The sequence below is a fragment of the Dasypus novemcinctus genome, chromosome 21 (genome assembly GCF_030445035.2).
Source record: "Dasypus novemcinctus isolate mDasNov1 chromosome 21, mDasNov1.1.hap2, whole genome shotgun sequence".
In the NCBI taxonomy this organism is placed as follows: Eukaryota; Metazoa; Chordata; class Mammalia; order Cingulata; family Dasypodidae; genus Dasypus; species Dasypus novemcinctus.
In genome coordinates, this window is record NC_080693.1 from 32,112,614 (window position 1) to 32,134,523 (window position 21,910).

At 54.2% G+C, this 21,910-nt stretch overlaps 2 protein-coding genes across 7 annotated transcripts in view; both read left to right on the forward strand.

Moving 5' to 3' along the window:
- SLC43A2 (solute carrier family 43 member 2) overlaps positions 1–8,011 on the forward strand; it is a 42,403-nt gene extending 34,392 nt beyond the window's left edge. For 5 of the 6 annotated variants that reach the window (XM_058283092.2, XM_058283096.2, XM_058283094.2 and 2 more), the window contains 3 exons: positions 422–495; positions 1,714–1,837; positions 2,357–8,011. In XM_058283092.2, coding sequence (XP_058139075.1) covers positions 422–495; positions 1,714–1,837; positions 2,357–2,518 — 360 coding nt within the window. In that variant the 3' untranslated portion in view covers positions 2,519–8,011. The remainder of the gene's footprint in view (positions 1–421; positions 496–1,713; positions 1,838–2,356) is intronic. The other variant, XM_071210402.1, reaches the window with a different exon arrangement.
- Positions 8,012–15,029: 7,018 nt separating this feature from the next.
- Positions 15,030–21,910, forward strand: part of PITPNA (phosphatidylinositol transfer protein alpha) — a 38,287-nt gene continuing 31,406 nt past the window's right edge. The window contains exons 1-2 of the mRNA XM_071210404.1: positions 15,030–15,257; positions 19,065–19,095. Of these exons, the coding sequence (XP_071066505.1) occupies positions 15,238–15,257; positions 19,065–19,095 (51 nt within the window). The 5' untranslated portion in view covers positions 15,030–15,237. The remainder of the gene's footprint in view (positions 15,258–19,064; positions 19,096–21,910) is intronic.

Sequence of the window (21,910 nt, forward strand, 5' to 3'; positions counted from 1 at the left end):
TCAGCACAGGCAGGTGCAGGGCACCAGCCCTGATTTGTAGCGTTTGCCAATTGCTGCGGCTTAAGTGTTCTCATCATGACTCATTTCAGTCCACCGAAGGGGCGTCCCTGAGCATGGAGTTGGGAGGAGATTCGCAAAAACACACCATTAGAGAGTGTTTCCACCCTAGAGATAACATAAAAAACCTCGAGCATGGATAATAACAAAATAATGAGGAAGTGATAAGTTTAGAATATTACCTTTGTTTTTAGTATAATGTACTTGATTGTAAGTTTATACACCTTAACCTTTAATAACGGCTCTGTTCATCAGCCAGCTCACGCCACTGCTCCCGTTACTCAGGACCCGAGGAATCGTGGGGCGGGGGGACGAGGCGCAGGTCCCTCTGTCTTCTATTCATGCTCTGCTTTCCCTCCCTCAGATCCTCTCCTTCATCCTGCACACGATTGTGCGAGGATTCATCCACTCTGCCGTCGGGGGCCTGTATGCTGCCGTGTAAGTTCTGGAAGCTGTGGGTGGACAGTGGGGAGGGATCGACCTGAGGGAGGTTCATGGTGGGACCGACGCCCTGGCTGGGCCGGATGCCCTGGTGGACAGGACAGGTAGCCCCCAGGACAGGTAGCAGGGCTTCTGCTGGGTGAGTCATCAGGAGCCATGCCTGGCGGGAGGCGGGCAGGCTGGGTGCCCACGAGCCTCAGCATTTAACACGAATTAGTTCCCCCAGCCAGCATCGGTGCCCCCAGCAGGTCATTACTGCCTCGGGGCCGCTGCTCAGCCAAGCCCTGGGGCTGCGCCTGGCTGCACTGGGAAGGGCAAGGTGGGTTCTGGCTGCCCGAAGCGGAACGTGCAAGTTCCTGTGGCCTCAGCAGGACCAGCGGCTTGGATGACAGCCCAGAGTGTATCAGACTGGGCGGCCCTCACCCGAGCATCAGAGGGCCCAGCTCTGGCAGAGTCTTCTCAGACCCCGGTGAAAGCGAGACCTGTGTCTTTCCCCACACATCCTTAAGGAAACACAGTTGTTCCATTTTGGGTCTTTTGGAGCTTGGCCCCAAAACGAAACCAGGCACCATCCACACTCTCTCTCTGACCCCAAGACAAACTGGTTCCTTGCTGGCAGCCCCTTCCTGCTTCCAGGGCAGTGAAGTCTGATGTTTGCGAAATTTTGCCCAGAACCCTCTCCCCCTTCCGACAGCATCCCACAGAGGTCATTCCAGGTCTGCTTGTCCCTGCTGCCACCCCCCAGGCCTGGAGGAAGTTGTGGCCGCCCTGGCAGGGTCTGAGGGAGTCAGGCTGAGAGCTGTGATGCCGAGTTTCCGTGATTGCACAATGTTCCTCCGGGTGAGGGCACATCAGAGCCAGGCCCAGCTTCCAACCTGCTCCCAGGCCTGTTTCCCAAGCCACAGGCTCCGCTGGTCCTACACTTTCCACCCGTCTCTGCCAGACCCCCATCTGCCCAGGGCTCACCTGGGCAGGGCATGGCCCTCCCCGGAGTCTGGGGCCTTAGGCAGGTCCTAAAGAGAAAGTCACTCTGCACAGCTGCTCAGTAGACACCCACTGTTCTGAGGCTGGCCCTGCCCCTTCCATCCCTGGCACCAGCCGGGAAGCTTGGGGGCACCAGCATGTCTGGGGTGAGGCTGAGGCTGGGCTGAGGCGAGGAGCTGTCGGCAGAGCCCACGGATGGCCTGGCAGTGACAGGTCTTGGTTGCCCTGCAGGTACCCCTCCACCCAGTTTGGCAGCCTCACGGGACTGCAGTCTCTGGTCAGCGCTCTCTTTGCTCTCCTGCAGCAGCCCCTGTTTCTGGCCATGATGGGCCCCCTCCAAGGAGACCCTCTGTGGGTAAGAAGGGTCGAGCGCAGCGGGTCACGGGCACCTGCTCCACCCTGCCGTGTGGGAGGCTGGGGGGCATCATTTGGGGGACTCCTAGAGCACTGAGAGCAGGCAGCTGGAGAACTTCGGTGAGAATCAATTCAGAATCCCCTTTGGAGGCTGGATGGAAACTGAAAAGTGCCCTCTCTGGACCTGAATTTGGGCTAAATAGAACAGAGTTCCTGTCCCTCCCTCTTCTGCAGTGGCCTCCGGATGGTCAGTCAGGTATGGTGAGCTTTTCCTGTGCTGGCTCCAGCCCTGGAGATGCAGATCAGTGGGTCCGAGGTGGGGGCGCAGGCCCTGAGGCTGCAGGTGGCCAAAGAGCTGTCTCTGGGAATTCCCTTGCTGGAATGTGGACCGACAGGCCCTGGACTCTTAACTCCCGGCTTCATTTTTTCCTTCCCTCTCCTGTGGCCTCCTCTTTCCCAACCTGACCGCGAGGGAGGGTCCTGAGCCGGGCTGCTGGCGACTGCCTCCCTGCCTCCCCAGGTGAACGTGGGGCTGCTGGGCGTCAGCATGCTGGGCTTCTGCCTCCCGCTCTACCTGATCTACTACCGGCGCCAGCTGGAGCGGCAGCTGCGGCAGAAGAGGGAGGATGACAAACTTTTCCTGAAGATCAACGGATCGTCCAACCAGGAGGCTTTCGTGTAGCACCGCCACCCACCGCGGCCTCCTGCCCGTGCTTCAGTGACTGCCCGAGTCCTCCCCCTGACCCCGGAGGACACCCCTGCACCCCCGTGATCCTCTCCTTCACCGTGTCGGATCCACACCCCCTCCCAGGGCCCTGGTCCTGCCTTGGAGCTCTGTGGTGAAGGATAGACGAACGGATGGGAGAGGACCTGGGACAGCAGGGTACTCCTTGCTGCCGGAGGCAGAGGCTGCCCTCGGCTCTGCTACTCAGGGGCCTGGGGGCCTTGGGGCTCCACGGCGCCTGAAGAGCAGCCAGGAGGATCCCCAGCAGGCAGGCTCTTTCCCTCAAGCATCTGGATTCTGCCTCTTGCCAAAGCAGAGGGGTCTGCCACTCACTGCCCGCCCCCTGCCCCTCGGCTGCATGCCCACCGGCCACGCCCACCTGAGGACCAAGGCTTGCGCTGTCTGCACCCCCCGGCCTGGCCCCTCACCTCCCCCGGGCCTGGCCCCTCGCCTTCCCCGGCCTGGCCCCTCACCTCCCCAGGCCTGACCCCTCACCTCCCTGGCCTGGCCCCTCACCTTCCCCGGCCTGGTCCCTCACCTTCCCCGGCCTAGCCCCTCACCTCCCTGGGCCTGGCCCCTCACCTCCCTGGGCCTGGCCCCTCACCTCCCTGGGCCTGGCCCCTCACCTCCCTGGGCCTGGCCCCTCACCTCCCTGGCCTGGCCCCTCACCTCCCCCCGGCCTGGCCCCTCACCTCCCTGGCCTGGCCCCTCACCTCCCCCTGGCCTGGCCCCTCACCTCCCTGGCCTGGCCCCTCACCTCCCTGGCCTGGCCCCTCACCTCCCTGGGCCAGTCCGAGACTGCCTGAGGAAGGAAGGACCCACTTCCTGTTGTTGGTGCTACCTCCTTTGTAATTCCAGCCCCTGTGGCCTGTCCTCCCACTAGAGGCCTGTGCAGAAGGCCCCCCACCCCCCAGCTTAAAGAAGGGAATGGGGGAGGCCTGGGTGGTCACACAGAGCCTTCGGGAGCCAGAGGTCAACAAGGCTGATCAGTCAGTCCCTCACCTCCTTGGTTGGGGCAAACAGCAAGTTTCCACCGCCCGCCTTGGTCCAGGCCACGACCTGAAAGAAATTAAAGGTCACTCCCAGGGTGTCCCCCTCCCACAGCTCTTTTGTGGGGGTGGAAGTGAGGCTGTGGCTGATGGCTATGGAGGTCCAGGCCTGGGGGGGGATTTATGAGGGGCCCCAGGGTGTACGTGTGTGTGTGTGTGATGTGTGGGGTGGGGGTGGGTGGGGGTGGGCTCTGGGTGCCTGCCCTTATCCTCCCTGCCAGACCAGGAGCTGGCTAGGCCTGCCGCAGGCCAGGGCCCGCCGGGAGCCCGCCGGGAGCCCGCCCGGGCACAGCTGGGAGCTGTTGCAGTGCTGCTGCGCCCCCTGCTGGCAGGCTCCTCTGCGGTCCTGCAGCTGTTTACTAGCAGAGGCCCCTTTTCTGCCAGGCAAGCCTGGCTCACCAAGCCACCCACCTTGACTGCCACCAAAAATGTACCTGAGACTTACTGTGAGTGCTGAGAGGAGTGGGATATTTTTAGGGTTTTCATTATATTTTAGTTTTTTTTTAAGTTTTATCAGACTCCTCATCAAGCAATAAATACATTCTCCTGGTAAAGGATTCCCTTCTAGCATATCAGTGAAGGGCTGCATGTGCCTGTTTTGATTTGAACTTGAGAATTAAAGGTAGGACAAAAATTTTTGCCACCGACCAGCCCCAGTAGTAGCCAGCTGCTCACTATTTCTCTAGGTGACTGCCCTCTTCTGGGGAAGGACAGTGGGCTAGAAAAAGATCTGACCCCAAGGATGGGCTTGCACAGAACTTCCTAGAAGTGTGAGGCAGCTCCTCACACACAGTCTTATACCAAACAGGCTAATACTGACCCCCTCTCATCCCCTACTCAGATTTCCTGACACCTTGACAACCCTGAGGGTCCCTCCTGAGTTTAGGACACAGGGTGAGCCCCGGAGAGCTGCAGGCTCAGAGAAAGCAGAGTTGGGAGGTGGGGAGGAGAATGGACTAAGAACAGGAAGGGGAAGACCTATGCCCAAATCAGGCCTTGCATTAGCATATGAGCATCTCGAACATGCCTAACCTTACCTTCCATCTGCTAGCTATAAAATACACGCACAAAATGAGAGTGGGATCAACATTTCCCAAACGGTTCCTTGAAACACTAGTTCTGTGAGATGTTAGTTGTAATTCTAGATTTTTTAAAAAAAGTTTTCTAGTCAAACCTGGGAAATGCTGAGTTAGAGACAAGCATGTTTCTTTACAGCATGTGCTGACATGGACTTTTCACATGGACTTTGAGGCTCTGGAGGGCCGTGGTATGCTGCTGAGGAATGGTTTTAATTCCCAGAGCCAAAAACATAGACTCCAGGTCTTGTCTGGTCTAGATGGAATCTGAGGTGTGGGGCCCTGGAATCTGCATTTTATCGAGCTACGACTAGTGATTCTGATAGCCCAAGATGTGAGATCCACTGATGCACAGGAGTGCAGTTTGGGGGCATGCTGAGCCAGAGAACTAGCATGGCCCTTCCAGCGGGGCAATGCACTGAGGGTGTGCAGACGCAGCCTGTGCTGCCCCCAGCAGTGCCCAGGCCCAGCCAGTGTGGGAGCTCTGCCTCCTCCCACCTGCTTGCAGGATGTGGGCACTTTGTGTGAAGAAACAGACACTGAGAAACACAAATTCAGGTGGAAAACAGCCCAAGGTCAACAGTGCATAGAGATTAGAGGCCTGAAAACGGGGAGCAGGGGCAGAGGCTGTCGCTAGCCAGAAGGCCAGGTACCACCTGGCTCCCCCACCTCCTCCCTGTTCAGGGGCAACTGATCCCAACCTGACTTTGTACAGAGTTGCCGGGTTACGTACTTTCCCGTTCTCACTGAACCACAATAGCAATCCAGGAGTTGGCATATCAGAGAAGGGCTGCATGTGCCTGTTTGGATTTGAACTTGAGAATTAAAGGTAGGGCAAGAATTTTTGCCTACCCCATTTCACAGCTGGAAAAATTGAGGCCCAAAGGGTGCCATGTAGGTCTTCAGTCATGGAAAGAGCAAGGCCCTCCAGACCAGGACATTCCGTTTGGAGCAGCAGCCCCAGGGGCCGTCGGGCCCTGAGAAATGCAGGCTGGTGCCTGGTCTCTGTTTCTCGGAGCCAAGAAATTCCTCAGGGATATGGAGTGAGCTCTAGTCGGTGTTGGTCATTTGGGCACTGGAGGCTGACTAGGCCTGGAGGAGCAATTCCCCAGTCATCCCAGCACAAGAGGAGTGCCCTGACGTGCTATCTGGTCAAAGGCAGCAGGCACCAGGTGGCCCCGGCACTGCCACCTTCCCCCGTCTTCCTGGCTCCAGGTGGGCAGGAGCAGGAAGCGATGCTGGGCCCCGTGGTTTCAGTCGGAGTGAGGAAGCGGGCTGGGCATCCCCAGCAGGCCCTCCCTCTTTGTCTCCGGACTCTGGGGTCTCGATGTTCCTCTGTGGTTGTTGCCCCCAAGCCCTCTGGGCTTGTACTCAGGGACGCACCGTGTGGGCCGGTGCTCAGGCCAGAGACGTGGCTGCAGATCCTTTGGGTTCCTTTCTGTCTTACCCTATGTCCCTTCCCCTCTTGCCTGGTCAAAAGAACTGCTCTAACCCTCACTGGCCCTGGCCCTGGGCTGCAGTCAAGAGGGCTTCACACTCCCCTAGGCCCCAAGGACACTGAAAATGGGGGGCATCCAGTATTGGGGGGAGTGTTCAGTGGTGTCCCAGACAGTAAGCACAAGCACATTCAGCCAAAGTGGAGTTTTCGGTGCGCTGGCACGTCAACCTGTGTATCTGAGCAGATACACAACCGGAGGTGGGCGCTGAGGGGGCACAGTCGTGGGCACCTGTGCTGCAGGGCTGCTCAGAGCTGAGACCCCACAGCATGGCCGGCCCCCAGGGGCTGCCTAAGCAGCAGCTCCTTCCCCTTGAAGGGTAATACAGTTGGGTTCTCACGGATTCTTGGGGCAGTGAGGTGTCTTATCTGCAAATTATCAGGGGTCCAACTCAAGGGTGATAGCCTGTTTCCCCTGAAAATAGACCATAGGATTGTTAGTGCTAGGAGTACAAGGACCCCCAAAGTGAGGGGCTGGTTTTCCATAGGCTGTGGTCCTCCCGGTGAGGGGGAAATTGGGGTGAGTAGGTGGGCTCTATGAGCCTGTTCCTCCCCCACTCCATGTGTCCAGACTCTCCCCCAGCCCGGTGGTGGACAGAGCTTCCCGAGTGTCTGAAGGGCTGCCGCATCCTCTGCCAGGTGGCCTGCCACCGCTCGGGCCACCCTCAGCCTGGAGCCTCCCGCCTGCCCCTGCCTGCACCCCTTGTTCTTTGCTGGTAGCATGTCCATTGCTTAACCTCCTGGGCAGACCCAAGACAGAATCAGGACCCTGGCAGCTCCGGGCCCAGCACTGACCCTTGCCAGAGGGAGGCTCCAGCTGCCAGACTGAAGAGGCAATGAGGCGAGGCACTAGGGGCAGAGGCTCTGGGGTGACGCAGGTGTCTGTTCAAATCCCAGCCCTATCTATACTAGCTCAGTGACCTGAAGCAGGCCTTGGCCCTCGGTCCCCATCTGTAAAAGGGAGGGAATAATTCCCTCACTGTGAAGCCTAGTGAAAATGTGTGTGAAGCGCTCGGACGGAGTATACCTGGCATTTAATAGGCACTGAAGTGATAGCATTATTTCTGTTACCCTGGAGGAGTCGGATAGCACAGGGAACGAGGAGCCCTCCCCCACGCCCTGCACCCTGCCCTGTAATTAGGGTGCCTATTTTAGGCAGCTTAGACCAGACAGACTCTGCGCCAAGTAGAAAAGGAAGTGAGGTCTGTATCAGCTGACTCCCGCCCCTCAGAACCCTTTCTCCAAGCAAAAGCCTTAAGACATTATCTCCCTGCTGCGTTTTCTTTCGTGTCTTTTGCGTTTTGGTGAGCGGCTTGGCCAAAGGCTTCTCCAAGTGCTCTCTGGTGGCGGGTGTCCAGGCACTCTGACAGGCCTGCCGTGCTGCAGCGTCTCCAGACAGGGTGCCCTGAGCAGCACCTCCACTCCACCTCCTTGAAAAGCTCCTTGGCTGGGCCTCTGTGTGTGCGTGTGTGTGTGAGAGACAGTGAGAGGTATTCTGGGCATGTCTGGGGGTGCCCGTGTCTGAGGAGAGCGTCGGGGCTTGTCCATGTGTCTCTGTCTATGTGGATGGAGAAGAGGCAAAGGATCTTGCCTGCTGAATTCCTTTCCATTCCTGGAAAGAACGCCTAGTCAGGCAGGGCTCCCAGCCCAGGCCCTCCAAGTAGTGCCTGAAGAGTCGATCCTGTTCCTGACAATGAACCAGGGTCAACACACTGTCATCCATAAGTCAGCAGCTGCCCTTGACTGACTCTCCCTGCCCCTTGCTGTTCCTAGTCTCTGACAATCTTTCTGGCACACAGTAAGCACTCAATAAATGTATGCTGAGAATGCCTAAGAACCGCCTCTTCCTCCTGCACTCCCTTCTCCCCAGGTCACATGGTGCCCGTCTCTTGTCTGATTCCCTGTCACTGAAGCATGCTCCCAGACCCCCACCTCCTGGGGGTCTTGAAGTTGGCTACAAGGGAGGGAACTTCTCCAGAGACACCCCAGGGAGAACCCTCAGGCCCGGGAGGGGTGAGGGGCTGCCCGATCTCAGGCCTGGAGGATGCAGGTGGTGGCCTGCTCCTTGTCAGGCTCGCAGGCTCAGGAGCCAGCGGGGACCAGGGAGGCCACAGGCTGGGGCTCTGCACACCCCTTTGCTGTCTGCCTTTCATTTCCCGCTTTAAGGAGGTACCAGAGATTGAACCCCAGACCTCGTCCATGGACGCAGATGCTCAAACCACTGAGCGACACCCGCTCCCCAACATTTTCCCACTTTCGATGGAGACAACACAGAGATTATTTCCCTAATAAAAGTATAGCCACTCCATGAGCTCTGTGATGCCAAAGGACATGAGAGGACTTGGTGAGGACTGTGGGGGCCTGGAGTCGCAGTCCTCATCTAAACCGACAGCCTTGACGCCCCTTCACCCTGTTACTGCCACAAGCAAACAAGGCCCAGTGTTGCCAGATCTTCTGATTTTTCAAGAGAAGCTGGAAATCCTGACTTTTGTATTAAATATTCCCATTTTCAAATGTTGGCTCAATTTTTTAAAAAAATATATAACAGCTGGCTGAAATTGTTTTTAACCATATACAGGCCAAACAAAATGAAAGACTTCCAGGGAAACGGACTTTGGCCCAGTGGTTAGGGCGTCCGTCTACCACATGGGAGGCCCGCGGTTCAAGCCCCGGGCCTCCTTGACCCGTGTGGAGCCGGCCCATGTGCAGTGCTGATGCGCGCAAGGAGTGCCCTGCCACGCAGGGGTGTCCCCAGCGTAGGGGAGCCCCACGCACAAGGAGTGCACCCATAAGGAGAGCCGCCCAGCGCGAAAGAAAGTGCAGCCTGCCCAGGAATGGCGCCGCCCACACTTCCCGTGCCGCTGACAACAACAGAAGCGGACAAAGAAACAAGAGGCAGCAAAAAGACACAGAAAACAGACAACCGGGGGAGGGGAGGGGAATTAAATAAAAAAATTTAAAAAAGAAAGAGTTCCAGACATGGGGAGAGAGAAGAAGAGGGGGTAAAGGGCCTCTTGGTGCACTTCCTTGACTCCAGCCAATATTGCAGTTTCCCTTTTGCATCAGGTTGTGGCCCTCCATGGGCTGGGGCCTTAGTCCACTTACCTTTGTAGCCCACGGCCGGGTGCATAGTAGGGACCTAATAAATGCGTCCAGTGAGTGAATGGGGTAGACACTCTAGGCTGGCTTCTCGCGTGGCCCACAGCTCCTATTAAAGGGACAGGGAATTGTCAGGCAAAGCACAGAGCAGAGCCAGCTGGCTCTCACAGCCCTGCCCAGGGCCTGGCCTGGCTGACACACCCTCTGCCCAGTGGGACGAGCTGGCCAGCCATGGGCATCTATGTGCCTGTTGTATTGTCCCATGCCTGCCTCCCCCCAGGAAGCAGGCACCAGTTCTGCCGTGGTCACTGCTGCATCCCCGGCGCCTAGAATGGTGCCTGGCATATGACAGCAGCTCAATAAACACTTCTAGGGGAAACTTTTTTATTTAGTTAGTTTTCTTTTATTTTAGGATAAACTTTTTTTTTTAATTGTCTGCTCGCTGTGTCCATTCGCTGTGTGTTCTTCTGTGACTGCCTCTATCCTTATCAGCAGCACCAGGAATCTGTGTCTCTTTTTGTTGTGTCATCTTGCTGTGTCAGCTCTCCGTGTGGGCGGCGCCATTCCTGGGCAGGCTGCACTTTCTTTCCCACTGGGTGGCTCTCCTTACGGGGCACACTCCTTGCACGTGGGGCTCCCTATGTGGGGGACACCCCTGCGTGGCACGGCACTTCTTGCACGCATCAGCACTGCTCACGGGCCAAGCTGCACACGGGTCAATGAGGCCCGGGGTTTGAACCGCAGACCTCCCATGTGGTAGGCGGACGGCCTATCCATTGGGCCAAGTCCGCTTCCCTTACGGTAAACTTTTTAAAAAGAGAGAGTGTGAGGGAAATAAATAGGTAGGGGGAAAAAGGCTGAAGTAGACTGGGTCAGAGGCTGGGAGCAGAGCATGCTCTCATCAGCCAGGAAGGGACAGCACAGAAGATGGAAACAGTGAAACACAGTCTCCCCGAGATACCCGCAGATGGGTTACAGTGGCAGCAGTCGACGAGGCGGTAACGAGGGCCAGCAGAAACCGTGCGGGGGCTGAAACGAAGAGATCCAGAGGCACAAAGAGGAGGGAGAGAGAGACCAAGACAGAAGACAGAGAGAGCAGACAGCCAGCAGGGAAAGAGACGGCTTCAAAGAGAAGCTGAAAAACAAGCTGAAGGGGCATCGCACGGAACAGAGCGACAAGTACTGAGACAAGAGAGGGCGGGAGAGCCAGAGAGTGGAGAGACAAGGAGAGAGATGGAGAGGGGAGGAAAGAGGGAGAAGCAGAATGAGACAGAGAGGGAGGGAGGGAGAGAGAGGAAGAGATGGGGAGAGAGCTAGAGAGATGGAGAGACCACAGACGGTGCAGATAGAGATACGGAGAGGCAGAGAGACCAAAAAAGGAGAGACCAAGAGAGCCAGCTGTGACACAGGGGCCTTGCTTCTTCCTCTTCCCTCTTTTAAGCATAGGGCATGTAGAAATTGTTTTGGGGGACAGTAGTGTCCACCCCAACACTTCCTCTCTCAATAATAATAATATGGGAACATGCTACTCACTGCACAGAACCGCTTTATATACCTTCCCTTTATCTGATCCTTCTGGCAATCCCACAAGACAGGAACTATCATTACCCCCATTTTCCAGATAAAGAAGCTGAGGCACAGAGAGGTGAAGTGACTTGCCCAGGTCACACAGCTAGGAAGTGGTAGGGCTGGTGTTCCAAGGCATCAGGCATCAGGGGGTCTGTTCCCAGAATGGGCCTGTTGACTTATAGTGAGCGGGGCACACTTAGGGAGAGTGCTGTGGCTCTTGCATCTAAACGATAGCCACTGTGCACCTCTGAAGCAAAACATGCTAGAGTAAACGAGACATAAGAAACTAAAGAACTAAAAACAATATATGGGGGAAACAGATGTGGCTCAACCAATTGTGCTCCCATTTACCATATAGGAGGTCCAGGGTTCGATGCCCAGGGCCTCCTGGTGAGGGCGAGCTGGCCCACGTGGCGAGCTGGTCCACACCGAGTGCCGGCCCACGCTGGAATGCCACCCTGTGTGGGAATGCCCCCTGCGCAGGAAAGCCGCCCCACGCAGGAATGCCAGTCAACGCGGAGAGCTGGTGCAGCAAGATGATGCAACAAGAGACACAGAGAAGAGAAAATAAGAAAACGTAGGAAAACAGGTAGATGAGGTGGTGCAAGATAGTAATCGCCTCTCTCCCACTCTGGAAGGTCCCAGGATGGGGTTCCTGGAGCCGCCTAAAGACAATACAAGCAGACACAGACGAACACACAGTGAATGGACACATAGAGCAGACAAAGGGGGAAATGGTGAGTGGAATGGAGAAATAAATAAAAATAAATCTTTAAAAAAATAAAATAAACATAATATGTGGGGGGAGCATAAGTAGCTCAGTGGTTGAGCGCCTACTTCCCATGTATGAGAAGTCCCAGGTTCAATCCCCGGTACCTCCTAGAAAAAAAAAGTGGACCTTGTTTGGATACTGACCTAATCTTTAAAAAACCTACAAAATGAATTTTTCGGACAATTAGGGAAATTTGAATGATAATTAATTATTTACATATGGTAATGGCATTGTGGCTTTGTAAGGGGATATCCATATAATCTCTTCCCCACCCTCAGTCTGACCTGTGCATCCACCACACTTTCCTCACCCCTGTGCTCTAACCAGAGCCTCTGCACTGGTCTCTCCACTCCCCAAGTCCCGCCCATGTAAATTCTGGGTCTGGACCTTTGCATATATGCTACTTTCCCTCCAGAGAGGCTGGTCCCGCTTCCAGTCAAATCGGGCTGAGATCCTCCACGCCCAGGAAATTCCCATACGCTCACCTGAAGCCTCACCTGGGACCTTCTCCAGCACCGTTCTGTGAGTCGCACACATTCTAGTTACAGTTTTCCTCAAGGGCAAGGTCTCTTCTCCGTGAGCTCGAGAGCAGAGTTTGTTTCTCACATATTTGGGTCTGGGTTTGGTTTTTTATTTCTTCCAGCACCCAGCCCAGCCCTCCAACTCTTCACCTTGTCTCCACTCTTATCAATGTAGACACAACTTAGCAGCCACTAATTTCTCTCTTCACTCAAGTCAGTCCACACATCGCCTCCTCCAAGCAGTCTTCCCTGACCACATAACCAAAGCTGCTCCCTGCAGCACATGCTCCATGGTCACCTGTTCAGCTTCTTCATAACTTTACCACAGCTGGAAATTGTCTTCGGTGTTTGCTTGTACTCTGCGACCCCCCATTCGGACAAGGAAGGACCAAATTTTCTTGGTCACGCCTGAACTCTCAGTTCCTAGAAAAAGGCCTAGGGCAGGGCCAGGGCCCAATCAGTATTTATTGAGTGACTGGGCAGAGGGTTTTCCCAAGTAGGCTGTAAGCTCCCAGAGGGCAGGTTTTGGTTACTTCCCAGAGAGTCAGCCCATGGCACTCGTTGAATAACTATTTTCTATTGATATTATACAACAGGAAATGCCCTAAGCCAGGGTAAAAAGAAAAACTTAAAAAACATTAAATTTAGGATCTCACAGCTTTATTGAGCTGTGAATTCACAAATTGGGCAGTGCTCCCTTCAGAAAGTAGAAGGGAGCTCTGCTGTGGGAGTATAGAAAGGAGAAGCTCATGTAAGGCAAATATGGAAGCAAGTGAGGAAACGCCTGTTTGGCTGACATTAAGTTTTCATTTTACACAGAGGGATCTAACAAAGTGGGGAGCAGATAGACATTGATCAGTATGGGATGCTTATCCAACCTGATAAACTCTACTGGGCCAAAAGTAGTTTTAGCACCAGTTGTTGCTAAACAGCAACCCTGTAGAGCAGGGGTTCTTGGCCTTTTCTGTTCCACGGACCCCTTTGCCAGTCAGGTGAAAACCATGGACCCCTTACTAAGTCCACAGTATACTGGATATTATCTAATAAATAGATCACACCTGCACCAACATGTTTCACAAGAATAATGTTTTTTTGAATTTCATTTCTAGCTCAGGGACCCCTTGTTAAGAACCCCTGCTGTAGAGTATGTTCTGTTTTCTCAGAAAAGCCCTGCAGGTCCATTGTTTTTGTCCTCTAGAAAACCCCTTCTTGGAAAGGAGTCCCCTCCCAGCAATGCCCAGTGCCATTTTATTTTACTTAATACTACGAGGGTCAGGGGACCAGGGTCCAGGCCACTCACTTGCTCTTGGACTTCAAGTCATAATGTCCCCTCTCCTAGCCTTCCCTGAGGGCACTTGACTTGGATATTTGGGGCTGACCATGCCCCCATTCTAGTAGTCGATGAATGAGTGGCCGACACATGCAGCAGTCAGGTGGTCCTGGACTACCAGTCTCATTGACACAAGGTGGCCACCTGGCCCCTCCACTGTTCCTGAGTCCCTCTTCTTGGGCTGCCCACTCACTGTCTCCCCCTGAATGCCCCTCGGGCACCCTGCACTCACTGGAGTCATTATCATCCCTCAGCAAGTCTGCCTTTCCTGTGCTCTCAGTACAGACAATACTGTTCACCCAGGCTCCCAGGCCAGAAACCTGGGGCAATTTTCTCATTTTCTCTCTTACATTCCCCTCTCAGCCAACTAGTCAACGAGTCCCTCTGGATTTTACATCCTGAGTGACTCCTGAATCCATCCCGTGCTATTCTCCTCTCCCACTGCTGTCCTGGAGCAGGCTCCATCACCTTCACCTGAATTTCTGCAGCAGCCTCCCATCTGCTCTCCAGCTCTGGCCCTCTCCAGCCTCTCTCCTCCATCCAGCAGCCAGAGGCAGACTTGGAACACTCAGACCTGCTCACACTTAAAACCCTGAAGCGTCTTTCCACGGCCCTTAGGATAGACTCCAGACACCTTATCCTTACCCGCCAGGAAGCTCAGCATCTGCCTCCAACCATCCCCTTTCACCTCCTACAGGTCGTCAGCCCCCAACTCGATGCTCCAGAAACTTCTTTCAGTACCCCCATTGCACTGCCCTCTCTCTCTTGCCTCAAGCCTTTGCCTTCACCCTGCCTAGCATGCTTGCGGCTCCCCTCCTTCCTGCAGATCTCGGCTTAGGAGTTTTTCAGGGTGCCTTCCCTGACCACATGCCTCATACCCTCTTAGCTGCCTGTCCAGTGTAATCCCACCAAACCTGTGCCTCACCTCGTAGAGGCCATTCACCCATCCGCCCCGCCTGACCCTGGGCTGCGGGAGGGCTAGACCGCGTCTGCCTTGCTCACCTTCTCAACAAAAGCAGAGTGCTGCGTACACAGCGGACACTCAGCAAATAGTAACCGGATGAAGGACATTACGTCCAGCCTGCTGGGTTAAAATCGGGGGTGGCCGGCACACGAGGTGCGGTGGACACACACCTGCATCCCGCTCCTCCCCTGTAAAACGGGGATAATAATAATACCATTCTGGTAGGGGTTTTGAGAAGTAAAGCACTTGTACATAGGAAGCCCTTCATAAATTTGTCTATTATTAATATCACTTTTATATCATTTTTTCCCGGATCTCAACACTTCCCACTCACTGGCAGGCCCAAGCACGCAGGTGCCTCCGTCCCGGCTGCGGAAAAACAGTCACACCTAGCAGGCTCAGCGACTGCCCCATCGCCTGCCTGCGGGGCCCACCTTGAAAGCAGGACCCTGTGCCACGGCCCGTTTAAGGATGCGAAGGGGCGGGCCCAAGAAGGCTCCGCCTCCGCGATGATGTCACCGCGCACTGCTGCGTGTGACGCTCTGGTTGCCGCAGAGACGCTCCGCCTCCGCGCGGCGCTGCGGAACCGGAGCTCCGGGCGGCGTCGGCAGCGGCGCGGGAGGCGGCGAGGCCGGGGCGACGGGAGTCAGCGCGGCGACCGCAGCGAGAGCGTCGAGGACAGAGCAGACCACGACGAAGGCGCACAGGCAGCCGGGCCGGGACGGGCCACGGGGAGAACGGCCGCCGGGAAGCGGGCGGGAGGCCGGGCGGGCAGCGAGCAGCCGCCGAGACGCGAAGCGACATGGTGCTGCTCAAGGAGTAGTGAGTGTCCGGCGCCCTGCGGGAGCGAGGAGGAAAGGGGGACCGGGACGCCCGCTAGGGACACTGCCAGCCCGGCGGCGGGGATGCAGCGGCCGCCCGGGGGCCCCAGGGCATGGAGGCTCTGGATGAGCTGGTGGGCGGCCCAGCACGGACCGAGGGAACAGTGAGGGCCGAGGATAGCCCGAGGTGGTGCCGAAGGGGCAGTGAGAGCCGAATAGGCCTGAGGAGAGGCCGAGGAGACAGTGAGGATCGGAGGGGGCCTCAGGTGAGACCGAGGGGACAGATACTGGGTCAGGTCTTGGAGGGGTCGAGGAGACCGTCAAGGCCAGACAGGGCCTGAGGAGGAGCCCAGGAGATTGAGAGCACTAGATGAGATGTGGGGTGGTTCTACAGTGGGGCCTGTGGCATGGTGAAGGGGCCAGCCAGGAAATGCCGGAGGGGCTGAGAGGATGAAGGAGGAAGGGAGGAGGTACAGGAGGCTCTGAGGAACAGACAAGGGCAAGCAGGGCTGGTGAGAGGGGTTGAGGGCTGAACAGGGCTAAGGGTCAGGGAAGATCAGATAAGACCGCTGAGGCAGAGGAGTTGGAATGATGGGAAAGATCATGATGAGAGGAACCTGGAGTATGAGAAGTGGTTGCCTGGTGTGTCAAGGGAAGGAATATAAAAAGTGAACACAGGAAAAAGACTAGGGAGTCAGGGGCAGCTTGGGTGACAGGGGAAGGGTCTGAGACGATAGAGCAGAGGAGACTGAAGTATGGGGTTGCTGGAGTGATAAGATGCCCAGGTGGTAAATGCAGAGGAGGAGGCATTTGAAAAAATGCTTGGGTTGACTGGAAGGGACTTGGGGATGGTGAGTGAGGATTCCAGATGCTTTCGGGCAGCGGCTGATGTGAAAGAGTTAGGTGATGGAGTAGGGCTGGGACGTTAGAGGACAGGCCAGAGTGCTTGTGAATGAGTGTATTATTGGAGTGTGGGGTGAGGAGTGTAGGGACAGCCTGTTTTTAAGGGGATTCTCATTCTTGGTACAAAGAGATGGAGAAATTGCTTTTGAGGTTTCCTTAAAACCATTAACTAAGGAAAGACAGTGAAGAGTAAAAGAGTTCTTGAGTGACTGAGGGATGGGAAACTGGTGACTCCTGGAGGGAGTTGCAAGAAGACAAATTTACTCCTGAAATCCCTAGGATTGGATAGTGCCTGGAGATGTTTCGAATGCTAAAACTTTTCAAGTACTGATGACCCATCCTTAAAGCTTGTTTCCAGGGATATTTTCATTTCAAAGGAGAGAGATTTCACATATATATGCAGAATTTGCAGTGGTACTGCTTTCCCTAAGGGAGGGCTGGTGGGCAGCCATGGGAAGTCCAGAAAGTGCAAAAGTGGGAGCTATCCTGGCAGAGAGCAACTGGTAGAACTCTGGTAGCCAGGCTGGTGTGCAGAGGCTGTTTCCATTTTGTGGGTGAAGGCCACCAGACTTACTTCTTGGAGGAGTTGAGGACATTTAGGACATTGTGGTGTGACCCTTTTTTTTTTTTTTTTAAGCATTTATTTCTCTCCCTTTCCCCCCTCGTGTGTGGCCCTTTCAATAACAAAGGGAGTAGAGATCCACATGTCAACCTAGTTAACACCACAACTGAAGAGCATTATTCTGAGGTCCTTCCTCCTCAATTTCTTGACACCCAATATGATGGAAGTTCAGTCAGAGCTCAGAGCTTTATGTGGTGAGAAGTAGCAGCCTTGGAATTCCAAGAGGAACAAAGCATGGTCACTTTGGATTTTAATCTGGAATGTCCAGAGTGACAGGCTTTTCCCATTTTCCTGACCCTTTCTCCTATTCCCAGATGCATCCCATCCTAGAATCTGTAGTAAGCTGTAGTTTTGAAAAGGTCAGGCAGGGGAAGGAAGAGACCTTCAGAAAGGATCTGAGTTTTGAAGAGATGCTTCCTTCCCATTTTTTGTCCTCTCCCCTTAAAACCTGTAGGGAAAGGTCCCAGGTGCCAGGGGTGCAGAACCTGCCTGGCATCTGTGTTTCCTTCCTGCCCAACTCGTGCCTTGTGTACGTTCAGGCACGTGTGTACATCCCTGGTTGGGTCAGGGGAGGGAGGCATCCCAGACACTTGGCTGTGGCTGCAGTGCTGCTGCTGCAGCCCGGGGAAGGGTGTGAGTGAAGGTCACACCAAAGTGAGCACGGCTCCGAGTCAGCCCAGCAGTGCATCTCGGCCCTGGCCTTTGGAACTGCACACCATTGCTGCTGAGGTGCGAGGGGGAACCGCCTGGGTTTGCAGTTGAAAGGAAGCCGCCTCAGAGCATCCTGTCAGGAATTGGCCAATGCCGGTCTCTTTTGGGGGAGACTTGGTACCCACCCAGTGTCTGAAGATTGTCTCTGTTGATTTTTCTGACACTTCCTCAAACAGGATTCTCCTTGATGTGATTTCTGCAAATTCTTGGATGTGATTTTGCTGATGTTCTCAAAGATAAAAGGCTCATTGTTTTCTAGGAAGTTTCTTCTGAGGGTGCAGAAATTCTGGCCTCTAAGTTGAGAGTATTTTTCTGCGCTGTTGACTTTCTCTAATGGGAGGAGTGCAGTCTCCAATAAACTGGAGGGTTTACATTATTAGAGTCATTCAGGAGGAGGCAATTGTTATCAGGCAGTGAAGACTTGGATTCCATTTTGTTTCTCCTGCTACTTTTCTACTTGGTGTGCTGTTTCCCTCAGACCCTCTGTGTGCTCCTTACTTTCTGGGGCACCTTTATGGAACCAGAAAAGCACAAGCTGACTATTTACCTGCCTGGAGCAAGGAGCCAGATTGGCAGAACCACTGCATAGGAAGGGGGGCAGAGCAACTCATGCTTCACCAAGCATGCCAGACGCTGGAGAGCCCAGCGGGTTTCAGCCAAGTCTGGGAATTAAGAATCTACACTTGGGGATTGGCTTAACTTATATGAGTACACCAAGGGTTTTTGTCTCAGCCCTCTAACCTCAACAGTTGAGCTGGGGATTGGCTCTTGTTCTGTGTTCCAATTGCTAGCTGCCGGGAGGAGTGCTACTCGCCTTACACCTCTGTGGAGCTCTGACCAGTGTGGGGACTTGGCTGGCTGTGGCTTCTCCAGCAGGTTGTTGCTGGTACTCCCAGCTATGGGTGGTCACTGAAATGAAGAAGAAAAAGAGTGATACGCTGGGGAGACTTTGGATGGCTTCTGGAGGTCAGGACACAAGTTGGGTGCCCTGTCTTGGTGGCCTGCTGGTAACAGCATGCATTGTAATACCCTGCCCCAGATCAGAGATGGTTAGTGCATGCTCTCAGGGTGATTAGGGCTCCCAGAAGCTTTGTCCCTTCCTAGCCTTTCATCTGGAGCGCTATTGTTGGGAGGTTAGAGTCCCAGAGGTGTAAATCCCTGGGCCTGATTCTTTGAATCTGAATCCTGATCTGGGTTTCGGAGTTTGCAGGGTGGGTTCTTTGTTAACATCTGTTTTACTGATCTCATTGGCAAGTCTTTTGGGGAAGATATGGGCTGGGAGGGGGGAAAGACAGGTCCAAAGGTGAGCCAGAGGTCTAGGAAGTAACTGGGGGATGGGAGGGGGGTTTGGGAGGTGTGCAGGTTCGCCCTGAATCAGAGTTCTAAATGGGATGCCAGAAGGGCACAGGTGGTCCTAGCCTCAGAGCACTCAGAAGGACATTCTTCGCTGGGTTTTTTATAGGGTATAGCGCCATGTGTAACCAAATGCTTAATACTCTTCTAAGTTGGTGCTTGAAGAGCCTGAGCAGGTTTCAGAGCCTGAAGCTGATACTTTTTTCCCCTCTTTTCTAGTCGAGTCATCCTGCCTGTGTCTGTAGATGAGGTAAGTCCCTTTTCTTGCTTGTCTGTGGTTATCTGATTGCTTGTGACCATTTGCTGAGTTAGGCTCCCAGTGGCCCATTCTTTTGCGGGTCCTTCATATAGCTTTCATGTTTGTTCTAAGGTAGAGATAACTAGAAAATCAATTTGGACTTTCCTGGTGCCACTATCAACTAAAAGAAACAATTTGTACATCTGGCCTGCCCCCAAGCTCTTGGCATGCCAGATGACTTTGAATAGAGATGAAATCAGCTCCTTTACCTGCTGCATCTGTGCCTTTTGGGGGGCATGTTATTGATGGGATAAATGTATGCATTTCTGGGTCCTCCGTGATCGGCTGAGAAGTGTGTGTGGCTCTTTTCGGTCCTGCAACAAACCAGCAGGGCAGGAAATGTCCGAGGCCCTCCCTCGCTGCAATAGGCAACTGCTAGGAAGACCCAGACACACAGAACCCTCCTTTTACGGAGGGCAGGGAATAATGAGTAGGCTCGATGTGCCCTCTGTCCTTTTATGGTTCTTAGGCCTGACGTCTTGAGTATGGGAATCGGGCAGTGTTTGCCACAAGAAGGTTCATAGGCCGTGCTGACTCAGAGTTGGTCTCTAGGATAGCAGAAACCTGTCATGGAGCCTCCCTTGTCCCACCCTTTCTCTGAACTTCCTCTACTTTGCTCTCTAGCCTCAGCCTTTGCTTCCTCTGAATCTGTAGGTCCCTAAAGAAAGCTTCCAGTTAAGCTTGAATCTGGGTGAAGTTTGTCAGCCACCCAGTATAGGGCCCTCAGATACTGGGCTTCATCTTTCTTTCTTGCAGGGTCAGCATGAAGCTCCTGTGGTAACTTCCACTCTGTTCCAAATATGAAATTGACTTAAAAAATTAAAAAAAAACGAAATAAAATCAGGCCAAGAGAGCCTGCAGCACTCTTTAACTAAGGCAAATATCCAAGTTTCCCGGCTCCCAAGAGGGGTGGGCAAGGCACTGACCCCCTGGAGGATTGTAGAGGGCTGTACATCTGATAGGAGTTGTGCAGATCTGGGAGAGGAGGCCAGGTTCTGGAAAGGGAGGATGAAAGGAATGAACCTGGGCAATCTGGGAAAGCAGGGGCCAGGCTGGATAGATGCTGTGATCCTGGAGGCAACTGAAACACAGGCAGGGCCCAGAAAGTAGGTGCCTGGACTGACAAAGTATTGGTTTGGGAGGGCCTGTTAACCCACCTCCCTTGGGGACCTTGCTGTCTTTATTAAAAATAGCAAGTGCTGATTTTCAAAATCAGAAGACAACAATATGTCCCTTGCCCCAAAACCCTACTCTTGGGGGTCTGATGCCTTCCTCTCTGCTATATAAGATGATCCTGCCCCCCAGTCAGGAAGATGTCCCCCAGGAGTTCAGGGTACCACAGTATGGTGTTTAGGGGTGAAATGGATGCTGAGCTGTATCACTTTTTTTTTTAAGATTTATTTATTTATTTCTCTTCCCTCCCCCCACCCCATTTGTCTGTTCTTTGTGTCTGTTTGCTGTGTGTTCTTTGTCTACTCCTGTTGTTGTCAGCAGCACGGGAATCTGCATCTCTTTTTGTTGTGTCATCTTGTTGCGTCAGCTCTCCATGTGTGTGGCGCCATTCCTGGGCAGGCTGAACTTTCTTTTGCCCTGGGTGGCTCTCCTTACGGGGTGCACTCCTTGCACGTGGGGCTCCCCTATGCGGGGACACCCCTGCGTGGCAGGGCACTCCTTGCGTGCATCAGCACTGCGCATGGGCCAGCTCCACACGGGTCAAGATGGCCTGGGGTTTGAACCGCGGACCTCCCATGTGGTAGATGGACGCCTTATCCATTGGGCCAAGTCCGCTTCCCTGAGCGGTATCATTTTAAAGGAAGGTTCTTGTTGGAATGAAGGGCTGGGAATGTCACTGATGAGTGCTACAGACTAAAGAGGGCCCAGCAGAGTCCTTGGAGCAACTCTTGAATTGCTCGGCAGTGAGGCTAGAGGGTCCAGAACACCGATAGCTTATTGTGGAACCCAAGAATGGGGGGTAACTCACCTTGAGTCTCCAGAATGGGCTGCTTGTAGCTGGTGAGGAAGCAGTAGGGTAGGGTAATCAGAGCCTAAAGTTAAAGCAGAAGCTTGGGAGGTAAGCACTGGTTAAAATTCATCTGTCTGCCTCAGGATGATTAACTCATTTGCAGCAAGAAACCACTGAAGAGAAAGCCATAGCACATGTTCTGGGTAGGACTGAAGCAGGAGCTGGTCATTTGATGGCATGAACCTTAATCCCAGAAGATCAGGGTCTTGAATGATTAGGTTGAAGAAGGGAAAGTGATGATTGACCTTCTCGAGGCTTTGTCAGTAACCAACCCCATCCTGACTCACCGTTCCCATGGTAACGGCACCATGCAACTGTTGGATTCACTTCCCAAATTTGGAGGCCATGACTTGAGGCCCTCAAAGTTTTCTGAGTTTGGGGGAAAAGAGAGAAAAGACAAGGCCATGCCCTTATAACCATCCTGCTGGCCTGAATCAATATTTTGGGGGTGGGATTAGCTTCTGGCCTTTGATCTGCACACTGCACAGGGTTTTTAGGTATTCTGCAGGGGAGCAAATAAGCCCAGGCTGTTTGACGTGGGTGTGTCCACTAGTGGTTCCTGACTCAGGTCGGCCCGCCCTTTCCCCTCCCTCTCCTGTGCGCAGGGCTGGTTTACTCCTCATTTCCAGAGCTGCATGGCACCATGGCCCTGGCAGAGCTCTCAGTCTGACCTCCTCCCCCCAGTCTGGCTTCTCTCAGGGTGTGGAGTGAGTATGCCATAGGGAACCCTCTGGCCTGAAATGT